The sequence below is a fragment of the Pangasianodon hypophthalmus genome, chromosome 4, assembly GCF_027358585.1.
Source record: "Pangasianodon hypophthalmus isolate fPanHyp1 chromosome 4, fPanHyp1.pri, whole genome shotgun sequence".
Lineage (NCBI taxonomy): Eukaryota > Metazoa > Chordata > Actinopteri > Siluriformes > Pangasiidae > Pangasianodon > Pangasianodon hypophthalmus.
The window spans coordinates 20,794,550-20,807,888 of record NC_069713.1 but is presented as its reverse complement, the minus strand read 5'-3'; the positions used below and the strand labels follow the sequence as shown (position 1 = coordinate 20,807,888).

Genomic DNA, 13,339 nt, shown 5'->3' with positions numbered 1-13,339 from the left:
TTTCCTCAGCAATATACCTAATGCAACATACTTTCTCGCTTGCACACATACACACACTTACTGAGAACGGTGAGTTTGGCTCTGCGGGAGCGCAGGGCAGCCTCTGTAGCCTGGCACTCATAGAGAGAGTCATCTGAGAGTTCGGCCGATGAGATCTCCAAATTGTACTGCCCCACATCCACCAGTCGCAACACACGGTATCTCGGCCAAGCTGAGACACACGACACACACAGACTATGCTCTTTTCTTTTGCCAAGACAAGTAGCATTTATGTGTATTTTGCAGATAATACATATTCTGGGTATAATGTAATTGAGAAGCATATAGCACCATAATAAATATCAGAGGGTGTAAATACATAACTATGCTCTGTGAATATACTTTGCCATGTGCCTACTCCATATGAACACACAGATGTTAACTGACAGTAGTATATGAAAACAGTGACTGCAGGTCCTCCAATCACTCCTGAATTTTAGTGGCCTGAATTTTCACTGACTTTATCTCAACACACTGATTCTGCATGTGCATGCACACACCCTGTCATGTCTGACAGGTTTCTGGTCACCACAAGGTGGCAGAAAAGGCTGTTATCTGAGGCAGTATAAAATATTCTAGCGTTATGACAGGCATTTCTAGCTGCTGTTGCAGGAGAAATGACAGAAATACTGCTGTGGATTACATCATTCACTCCCCTCCATTCACCAGAAACTGCTTATGTTAGCTGATTTACTGTACCTTTGAGTATTTGTGCCTCCTTATAATGTCTGTGTTATGTCCATTGTGTTCACTTTTTGTTATTACCTGCACACGTGATAAGTGTGTGTGTGTGTGTGTGTGTGTGTAGAAATTTGCAAGTGAGGCACAGAATGCAAAGCACTGAAGCAACATTGCAACCAGAGAGAGAGAGAGAGAGAGACAGCGAGAGACAGAGAGAGAGAGAGAAATGGTTGGATTTAGCACTATACCAACCTATATCATACATTTTTTTACATTTCAAGAAGGTTCATAATGTAAAAAAAAAATGTAGAGAGAGGAGGAAAGGGAGAGAAATGCATATGACTATATGACTAACCTCGAAGGTCTTCTCCAATGCCTAAAGCCAGCCCATCCTTAGTCCACTGCACAATGCCTGAGTAATTGAAGACCACGCAGGACAGGACCACTCTTTGGCCCAGAACCACCGATTGATCTGCTGGCTCCTGAGAGAACCGGGCCATCCACACTGCAACAGAGAACTGCATGTTAATATACCATCGCCTTTAGTCTTACACACACTCTTGTCTTACTGTTCTTTTGAGGACATAAATATTAATGCAGGTAATTAATGCTATGCTACACCTAAATCTAACCCTAATCTTAACCTCAGTAATGTAAAGGAGACCTTTTGGCTCTTTTAGTTTTTAAATAAAAGCAGCAGCATTAAAAAGCAGTTTTCCTTGTGAGGACCAGTCAAATGTCCCCACAAGGTCAAAACATTCAGATACAGCAATACAAACATTTCTTCACACATTTAAGCACATGAATGCAACACCCACTATTGTATTAACACCATTAATGCTGCCTTTAAGAACCTAGTGTGCTTTGTAAGGTTAGTAATGAAGTAAGTGAGGAAGCTGCACTAGATGTAAGAGTTAAGAGATACAGACAGTCGACGAGACTTTGACATAGTGAGATAGATCAGTATCACATAATGGGAGTTTAACTGACTGCAATAAGACTGTATGAAATAAACCTGATGCCAGTCAAGACTGTAAAGGTTTGCAATGTAACTAATTAGGGAACAGGATGTAGGAACTAGGACGTAATTGATGTATTTGAATATAACATGAGTGTTCCACTTTCAAATGCCACTTCAGAAGAACTCACTGAAGAGGAATCTGCAATGTTTAAAAGTGCACTTTGTAATTTTGTACATGTTTTTATATTTATAATAATAATAATAATAATAATAATAATACGTTAAGATACCTTAGAAAAACTGTTGCATTATTGCATTATTGCATTATTGTGATTATTGCTTCTTCATTTCAGGCTTATGTTTAGAAAGCGAGATGGTCAAGGGGAAATCGAAAGTTTTGCCAATGTATTTATCACGACTGCAATTTGCCTTGCATGCAGCAGATGGCTCTAAAAATTACAAACTACCTCTTTAAGATATTCTAGACACAGATTTAAAAGTCTGCTTACAGAGAAGAGCAACGCTTTTACATACCTCTGTTCAGCCTGTAATGCTACTTGGGTACGTAGAAGTAACTGCTATTGCTACTAAATTACAAACCTGATTACAGACCTGTCATAACTGAATCATATCTAAAAGCACTGGAAAGCGAATGTAGCCCGGCATAGTCATCTGAAGGGCTGGACTGACGAAATTGTCCCTCGATACCACATTCCATACACATTTTCTAAACCACAGAACATGATATCCACCTTGGTTCCTCCCTCTTTACAACAAGCAACAAGATATTCAAGACTCCCACAAAACTTCAGCCTGAACTCGAAGCATCCAGTCACAATAAGAGCTTTCTTTCATACTCTGCATCTTTAATTGGCCCCATATCAAGAATGTAGTAAAAAGGACTAAGATTTTCCCCCTTGCATTTTTCCCTTCTTGTAGACTCAGTGCCATTCCGACTCCTCATCCTTTCTTCCTTGCTTTCTTTCTACCTTCCTTCCTTTTAGAGAAGTCACTTAGAGGATTCCCTACTGTTATCTGTTATGCTGGAAAACTGAGTCACTGTCAATGGTTTGGAAAGACATTAAAAGGAATAAAGATACTCCGTCTATCTTATTGCGTGTTTCATCTGCATCACCCACACTCTTTTTTTTTCTTTATTATTTTTCTAAACTCAATGTTGCTTTCTATTTTCGTGCCTTGCTCTCTGGTCGGAGGGGGTTTGGAGACACGCCGTCACAACCCATTTATCACATTAAATAGCAACCCTCTAGTCCGCTCTCTCCCTCTTTTTTTCTTATCCCTCCAGCATTCCTCTGTAGGTCCCCATCTCTCTCACTTTCTTAACAACTGGCATATGCCCAACTGTCCCACACTGACCCTATTTCTCTCTCTCTCTCTTTCTCTCTAGTGCTATAATTTTTTTATGTGGAAAAATACACTATTGAGATGTTCCAAGCTACTACTGAGTACGGCCAGAAACTCTGGATCAGTATCAGACCAGATTTTACATATTTTCCAATCTGATCCATTGGAAGCTGTGAACATGCAATACGTTGACCGACAAGATACAGCCTTGTACCTAAATACAGCACATAAATGATCTTAAACCATATCATGCCTCTGAGGTTAGTGATACACAAAGCTCTGAAATCTGGAGTTGTATCGTAAATGGAAAAAGTAGGGTCTGTGCATTTCTAATTGACCACTACACAGAATTTCCTGCACAGATCATGAGAAAATCCCTTAAAATGGAAATAATATGTGAAGATATTTCGGATCTGTAATAACAGTACAGTGGAATGGCCTTTGCATGCGGCACTGATGTTACCATAAATCATTTGTCATGAAATCCTACATATGTACACTAATCCCCCACGTGGAACTTGTGTTCATATGCTTGTATAAAATATATTCATGAATTAACTACTACAGCTAATTCATCAATGTCATAGTTAGGGCTGCAAAATAGAAATATTTTAATAGTAAACTATTAAAGAGAAACAGTTGACATATAATTGATTAATAGGCTAAATTGCAGTTTATAAAGAACAGCTCTAAAAAACAGTATTTGCTTTTTTGTTTGTTTTTGTTTTTTATTCAATAATGTAAAATAAAACTGTGAGGAACAACTTTTAACATCTTGTTACTCTACCGACTTTCTCCAGTAGAGCTCGTAAACTAAAGATTACACGGTACAATGATCCCTGTTACAATAATAATACAAAAAGTTCAATTACAAAAAAAGGAATTCAATAAAGATGAAATTTGTGGATTACTAAATCACACAGACATTCCTTCATCATTAATAATAACAAGCCAAAATTACAGACTAAACATTACCAGGATTAATAAACTAGGAATGTGCTACTCACTCATCAAGCAGGAGTTTTCAGGTGTTTTTGTATATAATGTTCATGCATCATTGATATGTTGCTATTTGCACATACTGCACTGTACCATTATATGAATTTGTTGAGTGAAACTATATTTGGGGTTTTAGGTATTACTCTTTTGACCTCTTCTGTCTGTGATATGTGATTTCTTCCGTGTTGTTGCAGAACCGGCAAGGCAAGCTCTTGTGTTTTTGGTCACGCTTTTAGGGTCGTGAATTTGCATGAAAGCTCACTTGAACTTTGCACGAAACAACATTTAACCTTTTTTTTTCTGCAGTCAATCTGATGGCTCCATTCGGCTTCTTGTATCTAAGAAAGAAGCCTATATACGTCAAGTGAAATCAGTCTGTCTGTTTTTTTTTTTGTGCTGTGCCTTAACAGTGTTGGGCCTGAAAACAGTTTTGCGCACAGCGTTTTGTGGTGCAATCATAGCTCTTCTGCTGCCCCAATGACCTCGCTATTTTATTACATTTACAGTTTCTGGAGTTAAGTACATGATGGATCAAATATAACAATCTATTCTAAAAAATATATAAAAATCCAAATGTAATGCAAAAACATTCCATTTTTCCCTTTTAACATATTTTTACCCAATTTTTTCCCCCAGTTTTCATCACTAGCTAGTTTGCCCATATGACAAGATGGCTACCAACCAGGGAGGGTGAGAACTACTAGATGCTTCCTCCATGTCATGTGAAGCCAGCCTCTGTATCTTTTTGAAACTGCTATATCACAGCACAGCTGAATACACTCAGAGGAAATTGCTAACTGCCATCTTCCACGATTTGCTAGTATCGCTCTGATTGACGGGAAGAAAGCAATCCTTCTCACCCAGAGAGAAGGGCCGATTACTCTCTCTTGGACTCCCGACCACAGATGGCTATTCAAATTAGTGTTGGGATTTAAACTCATGATTCGACTCAGGAGCATACAAAAACATTCCAACGCCCATCATTTGCTTAAGACACTCAAATCAAATGTTACATGTCATTTACAATGCAATGTAGTATTCAGTAGATTCTCATCATTTATCTCATCTCATCTATTCTTTAAAAATAAGTAAAATAAAAAATTAAAATATTAAACCCAATAACCCAAATGCTATTGTAACTTAACTGAAAGTATATTCCTGAAAGGTTGCGTGACACTGCAATATTTCTAACAGTGAATTCAGTTATTTCAGTTAATTAAATAGGCTTGGAAAACTATGATGAATGAACAAGAGTAATGAATTGGCATATCAATAATGAATGATTTGAGCATAGCACTAGCTCCGTGCTGGATCATGTTTTTCCATACTGTGCTGAAAGGCTTTGTGGATATGTTTTAATCTCTGCATGAATTATTGATGAGCCTGAGGTAACAGGGTGGTAAACAGTAAAAGATAAGAGACATAAATTATATTTTAAACACTATCGTAGATTTCATGTAAGCAGGGATAGAGAGAGAAGGCTTGTATAGTTTTCATTATGTGGGTTATGCAGCAGTGACAAATTTAGAGTGTCCTGATTTTCTTGAGTCACTGATCCCTGGGCACCAGCAGTAGCCTGCAACACACTGCCAGTGCCCTGACCACACAAAATCTATGGTCGCAACACACTCCAACCTCAGTCGCACAAACACCACTCTGACCACATTTACACACCACACAAGAGCTAAACACACATCACTTGACCAATCCAAGAAAACAACCTCTCATCTATGATCACCGAGGGTGGTCTTTATATATAATCCAGTTTACCAGAACTGCTGGTGCGAACCAGAGTCGTAAACCTCGGGCAAACTAGAACACACTATTTTCAGTTACATTTACATCCACATTCAGCCCAAAAGGTGTTCATAAGTATGCATGTTGGTTTATTGCTGTTTATTAAATTTCAGCTGTGCTCATCACGCCCAATCCACATACACTATATGACCAAAATTATGTGGACACCTGATCATCACACTCATATGTGTGCTTGCTGAACATCCCATTCCAGATTTAGTCCCTCTTTGCTGTTATAATAACATTCACTCTTCTCGGAAGGCTTTCCACTAGATTTTGGAGCGTGGCTGTGGGGATTTGTGCTCATTCAACCACAAGAGCATTAGTGAGGTCGGTCAGTGATGTCAGGTGAGGAGGTCTGGGGAGCAGTCGGCATTCCAGTTCATCCCAAAGGTGTTCTGTGGGGTTGACGTCAGGGCTCTGTGCAGGACACTCGAGTTCTTCCACACCAACCTTCGTGAACTGTGTCTTTATAGACTTCGCTCTGTGCACAGGAGCATCGTCATGCTGGAACAGGTTTGGGCCTCTTAGTTCCAGTGAAGGGAAATTGTAATGCTAAGCATACAAAAACATTCTATACCATTGTGTGCTTCCAACTTTGTGGTAACAGTTTGGAGAAGGCCCAGATATGGATGTGATAGTCAGGAGTCCACAAAGATTTGGCCAAATAGTGTATATACAGATATTTTTTTAAATTGACCTGATTATGAGGTGAAACTGTTGCTTAAGCTTATAGATAAATACAAATTTTTACACTTGGGTCTTATCCAATATTGCATTTGGTTTGTACTGTCAAAGCAATGGATTCAGGAGCAATATAGCGTATATCATATTTTGGCACCTCTGCATGAGGGTGTAATCACAAACAAAATGAAATTAAATTGCAAACACATAATCAGATAAGAAATTACAGACCACAAAGTAACAAGCTACTAGTGGAGCCTTAGCACATGCATAACACATGCAAAACCACAATGGGCATGCAAAGGTTGATGCCGTGGTGTTTTTCAAAAACATACATTTTTCCTGTCCACACGAAAACTGTGAAAATGGACTTTTCTCTACTTTGAAGGCCATTTCATTTTCATTCACCCGAAAAAAAGTTTTCATGTGTACGGAAGGCCAAAGCACAGAAAAAAAATATATCCATACATGTAGAGAAGGCCGTAGTTCAACACGAAGGAAATGATAGGGACATTAGTAGGCTTTTTTCGATGGAGTGTCATTTCAGCAATGTTGCTCCTCTACCCAAAACCTTAACAATGTTAACAGAACCACATGAGCATAAAAGGCTACATTTACTCAGTGGCCTGAAATGTTGACTTCATGCTACATTACAGACACTAATAACATTCATCAAGCTTCTTTTTTTTTCTCAAGCTAAACATCAGATTATGACCAAAAATGTCTCCCAACATGTTTTTCTTTGCATGCAATTACCTTTTAATTAATGATCTGCTACAATTAATATGATGTGATTTAATACATTTGACAGGACATGCACATTATCCTTGGTGTTGGATTTCTTTGCTCACATTCTCCCCTCCCTGTGTCAGTTCGCCTCAGGAATATGTCTGCCTAATTTAATCTAACACAGGGAGGAGAATTTGAAAAGTCACGCATTACCATAAAGCACGTCTCACGTTCCACACTGATGATTTCTCTGAACTCTGAACCAACCTCAGACAACGGTGATGTTGCCTCTCCTTTCTCATGACTATCTATAAAATTCCAGGACACTCAAGTTTATTACAATCATACATCAGAATCAATAGTAAAAGATAAATGGTAGGAGTTTTATGGTTTCTTAAGTTCTCCAATAAAGCATGAATATCTCTAACTGCTGTATTGGAAAATCATTCTGGGGTAAATGTTCACATCTGGCTATCAGTAAACAGCCTCACAACTCTTTCTCTATGTTCCTCAGCTTATATTATTTGTTATGTACATTCAAGCCAAAGCTGAATAATTCACCTGACCTCAAATATGCTCAGTCCTAAATTGGAGTCATCAAACATTTAACAGCTTCTAATTACTCAGAGAATTAAAGCGATTTTCATGCATAATTCGTACATGTAGTAATATGTGGCACAGATCACAACAGCTTCAACATTTTCCAGATCTAGATTTTGATGAGATATGAATAAACGGATGGACAAACAAGCAACATTTCACAGATTTATACATCCCAGGTTTGAAAGCCTTCACTAGCTAACTATGATCATGCCTCATGAATTCTTCAAAAAATTAAATGTTTTCTTGTTAGTTAGTGGAAATATTCTCCCTGAACGGCATACTAATGTCCTCTCTTCCTTCATTTGTAGGCGCCTCTTGTTTATATTCGTTTCCAAGTGGTTTTAAGACTAAATTCCATTCAGCAGACGTGTAATTTGCTATTGTAAAACTCTCAGAATACAGTAGTATTAAGCAGCTTTAATCCTAATGAAATATCAGTGCAATAAAGACAGAAAATGCTTGGGAAATATGCCTACCCTAGACTCCTTATGTATCGTTCTCCTACATAATTTGTGCTTTTTTCCTTTTGCTAAATAATCAAGCTTGCAAAATAACACAATTTATTGAACTTGAACTGGGGTATAGTAATAATTCAATGGAATCTCACAATGCATATTAACACATCTTTGTTTAATAACTATAAATCATTGAACTGCAGAAATTACACTACTGTGCAGTCCTAAGTCCTAAGCACATCCAGAGAAATTCTGTAAAACCACAATGCCTTCAAAAATAATGAAATGAAATTACTATACTGTGCTGTACACAGCAAAACAGCTAATAAAAGATTAAGTCAAATCAGAATTTCTCTTAGGTACACTCTAATAATCTCCCTAAGGAAACCTTGGAGAGCTTCAGGTAAAATCCCAGACAGCCTTGATGATGTTTTAATCAGAAAAGTGGTCTATTACTTAACAAAATACAAAGAAAATCTATATAACACTGAATTTAAAGAAAAATAATAACATACGGATATCTTTTTTTCTACTGACACAGTAGAAATCTTATCTTTTTCTACTGACGCATTGATATAGCAGGCATCGAATAGGCATGTAAGACAAAAATTATATAAAAAAATTTAGGGTTTTAAAAATGTAAGACTTTTGCACAGTACTGTATAATTTGGAATCGGTTTTGCCTTTAATGTTCTAAAGAATTCATCTGAGTATTTGTAGTGTTTCTCAAAGGTATCATTTAGCTTCTGCTTTATTCAATTCTTTGTAAAAGTGCTTTTACTAGAGTACAGTTCTTCAGACCTCGTTCTTCTAACGTGCTGGTTTATGAATATGCATCGGAATGGCACAAAGAGCAAAAGCGATGATGTCATCCAAAAATAGCCCCTACCAGGGGAGGAGATAAAATTGACTTGGAGCCGCCTATCATCAGAAAAGGGCACAGTTCTTTGTTTAATGTTTTAAAATAAAACTAATCAGAGAAAATGTGATTTTGTCCAGGGTAATTATGAGGGCACACTTGCAATGTGAAGAAACAGTTCTGCAGAAATTACTTCTTTACATCTTCCTTAAGTATAACACACAATCCATCCATAGTCTTAACAATAGACGACAATGTGAACATCTAATGAAATGGACTTCACTGGATAAACCAGGCACTAAAATAAATGAATGCAAATGACTGCTGCAGCCCTGTTGTTACACTGACTAATGAAGGAGTGTGCTAATTCCTCAACTGCCCTTTCTGGCCAGTGCTCAAGACTAGACAGCTGTGTGACTTACACTACCCGCTCTCAGACAACAAAGGAGTGTCTGGTCAACAAATACGTCACCTGCTCCTTTCAAGATGCTACATGTTACGGTGAGGACAAATTCTACTACTTTACATTCAAACCTAAACACCACGCTGACTAGAACTTGCATCGTAATTATAGTTGTTGTATTACGTTCAAAACATTTATAGCCCGTCATCCTTTGTTTCTGTCTGATTCCTTATCGTTAATGACTGAGCATTAATAACACAGTATAACCATTTTGACTATCCCTTCGTAATTATCCCCTTTATCATCTATCCCTCTCTCTCTTGCTCTTCACCAGCCAATAGTGAGTTTTCGCACCATTCACAGTGTTCCATCACCATAGCAACAGCTGACGTAGGTGAAAAAGTACGAAAAAAGTTTGGTTTTTGTAGATGAGGGTGCATGTGGGGAGAAGTGTACCACTTTCTTTTTTTGGATGCACCTCTCTTCAAGAAAAAAAAAATCATGATTATTTGTCTCCCTCTACACCTTTACTCATTAGCACCTTTTATCTTATTTTCCTTTTTCAGCTCTGCATTTCCAGTAGTCTGACATCATAGGTCACCTCTCTCCTCTCATTTATTTTTCCCCAATAAATCAACTGTTTACTGTTTTGTTACAAAAAAGTGCAACCTTTAGAGAGATTATAGTCTTTGACCAAGAGAAAGGGACACTAAAACTCACCACTCTAGCTGCTTGCTAGAAAGAAATGCATATATTTTATTGCTTAGTCTCTCTGCAACAATTTCCCTCCAGTTATCTCCTTTTGTCTGCAGCTTTGGCCATCGCTTTCCTCCGTGACTTTGTCTCTCACTCTTTTCATCCCTCTATATACCCTACCATCCCAGAAAAAAAAAGAAAAATAGACCTCAATTCCTATATCCTTTTACCATCTCTACCTCACATTCTCATCCCCCCTTTCCTCCCTGTATTCCCATCACATACACGCACTCTCTTCTCTGTCCCCTTTCTCTCTCGATCCTTCTTTCTCTTCATCCCTTGCTTCTCTTTCTTTGTCCCTCTATCCACACAGCCCAGCCGTTGCTATAGAAACAGATCTATTTGAAACGGGAGGGAATGAAAATTATTTCTCAGCAATTTCCCCCTGTTCCCCATTTTTTGCTCTTCGCCGTTACCGTGTTCCTCTCCGCTTCGCTCTCTCTCCTCGTAGAATTTAATGTCGCTTATTCACGTGCACCACTGCAGAGGCTGTTGTTGCCATGGCCACTGCAGAAACCTTGACACAATAAACACACAGCGTGGTCATGGCAACCTCAAGGGTCAGCATGGGAAAACTAAACGTCCACGCCAAATGGACTGAGACATAAAGTATTAGATAATAACTTACAGACATCCGCTCAGAGCACTAAACAGCACGCGCTCCAAATAAATATCAAGGAGCCAAGATTGCCTATGTGTATGTGTGTGCACATGTGTATATGTGTGCATTTGTGCCACAGATCATACCTCATACCAAATAAAGTAAAAACACAAAACTATTTCATACACTGAATTTGTACAAAAGAGTCTTTTTAAAGAAAGAAATCCCCTCCACACAACTGTGGAATTCACCTCCACATTAATATACGAGTAACTGTGGTGACTAAGTTGCTTGACTATGAGTAACAAGCTGAAAGTCATTAATGTCTCGTTGAGCCAGACAAGTTAGTGTCTCCAGGCATCTCTACAGTTTGCGACTGGGATCTTAAACTCAGTAAGAGCTGTAAAAATGCGCAATGTTCCATTAGCGGTTGATTGGTCAGCCATCTAACTGCATGATATTTTGGCTCTAGGAGACCTCATTGGACGTGCAGTTACAATGCCTTTATTGTTGGCTGGCTAGCTGGCTCCAGGACTGCGCAACTTTTTCTGCCCCTGCAGGCTAGCTGATTGGACAGTTTGGTCTAGCAGCCCTCCCCGACTCGAAAAGTTCAGAGAATGAGAAATGACATCACCATCATCAGCCACATTCCATTGCGGCGGGGGCAGGGGGGCTACCAGTGGGAGAGGAGTCCCAAAAAAATAAAAAACTACAATCTAAAAGACATACATGCACACACAGATACGTGTATGTACACACATGACAGAGGAGACTCTCAGCAAAGTGTCAGCAGAACAGTGTCTCTTCATTTAGTGCTGCTCTCTTTTAATGCATCTCTCTCCCGCTCGCTCTTACCCCTCGCCCTCCATGCTTCTCTCCTCTCCGTCTCCTCTTCAGTGACCCCTCCCCCTCGGCTCTGACTAAAGGAATGCAAGAAACACATCTGGAACTTATTAGAGACATGGAAGGGGGAAAAACGAACTGGGGGATGGAAAGAGGGAGAAGGGAAAATGAGCGGACTGAGCAAGTGAGGAAGAGAGCAAGAATGAAAAGCAGACAGGGCGCCAGAACAAGACTTCTCTTTCCCAACTCTTTCTGGAAAAAGCAAAAGAGTAGAAGAGACAACAGGAAAAGAGATAAAAACATAATCAAAGAGAAAGAAAAAGACAGACAAAGGCTGATGGCGGCCTGAATGAAGGAACAGCGGTTTGTATGAAGTGGGCTTGGCATGTCCAAAAAGTTCAAACTGATTTCCATGCCCGAAAAAGAACATGCCTGAAAAAGGGGGAAGGGGTTCAAAGATTCTCACTCAAGCCTAGCCTTTGAACTTTTCTCCCCCTGACATTCATTGCAAAAAAGAGACAGAGAGACACAGAGAAAGGGGCAAAACCATCCCCCATGTGAGAGCAGTCAGGCATGAGTAATAATGCCTTTCTCCTCCTATGGCCTAAACCACTCCCCTCCTCTCCCTCACATGCTCCCACATTCTCTCTTTTCATTCCCATCCCCCGCTACCCCCCAAAAAAACTCATCTTTGTCAAATCTACCCCTCGACTTAACCCACCTGTCTCCAGGGCCCCCTTTTCTTAGAGCTGTACCTTTATATTCAGACAAACACGCGTGCATGGGCAAACCCACTCACTGCTAGTGCCAGTGCATCAATAAGAATTTACTGCAAATCATTAATCTAGTAACTTTCGGGTGATACCTGCAACACCATCACAGTACTGGTAACAGAGATGACAAAACACTGCTTTGCCATAATCCACTACAAATGTAAACATATTGTGAATCATAGAATAGCAACTGCAACCGACATATTTGGAAATCTTTGTTAATTGTCACAGGAAATGTTTAGCCAAAAAGAGGAAGGGCGAAATAAGACAAGTTAGTCATCCAATACTTCCATATTTATCGCCAGAATCTGTGAGACAGACGAGTTTAGAATTGATCTGACAAACATGAAGGGCAAGGACTCTGCCAAGGTTTAAACTAGGGAAAGGTGGGATGGACAGATGACACGGTGCTCAATAAATAATTTCAGTGGACTGGAAGGAGTGTGACATATTTTCATGAGAAGCTGCGTATGATTATGCCACATGAAATAAAACTAGTAGCAAATTCTACAAACAAATATAACATTCCCTTTTTGAAATTCTCTGTAAAACACATAAAGTCCAAGTACTACCACAGAGTCCATTGTTATACAAATCTTTATTGCCCATAGAGGTGACCACTAACCATGCAGAACTGGCTACTGCAATATTCAACATAATGGGAAGAAAGACTCCAGGAACAGAAATTAAAATGATCACACGATTACACCAAGACAAACATAAAATGACAATTTATAACAGCTTGTAAGTCCCAGTTTATTTTTGGCACTATGAGAACTGATTTTGCAGCT

The 13,339-nt window shown here is 39.0% G+C and overlaps 1 protein-coding gene across 2 annotated transcripts in view; it reads right to left on the bottom strand.

Moving 5' to 3' along the window:
- The window catches only part of kirrel1a (kirre like nephrin family adhesion molecule 1a), a 29,577-nt gene that overhangs the window by 14,149 nt on the left and 2,089 nt on the right, over window positions 1–13,339 (bottom strand). For both annotated transcript variants that reach the window (XM_026937098.3, XM_026937099.3), the window contains exons 2-3: window positions 1,076–1,225; window positions 62–211 (exon numbers count right to left, since the gene is read on the bottom strand). In XM_026937098.3, the coding sequence (XP_026792899.1) occupies window positions 62–211; window positions 1,076–1,225 (300 nt within the window). The remainder of the gene's footprint in view (window positions 1–61; window positions 212–1,075; window positions 1,226–13,339) is intronic.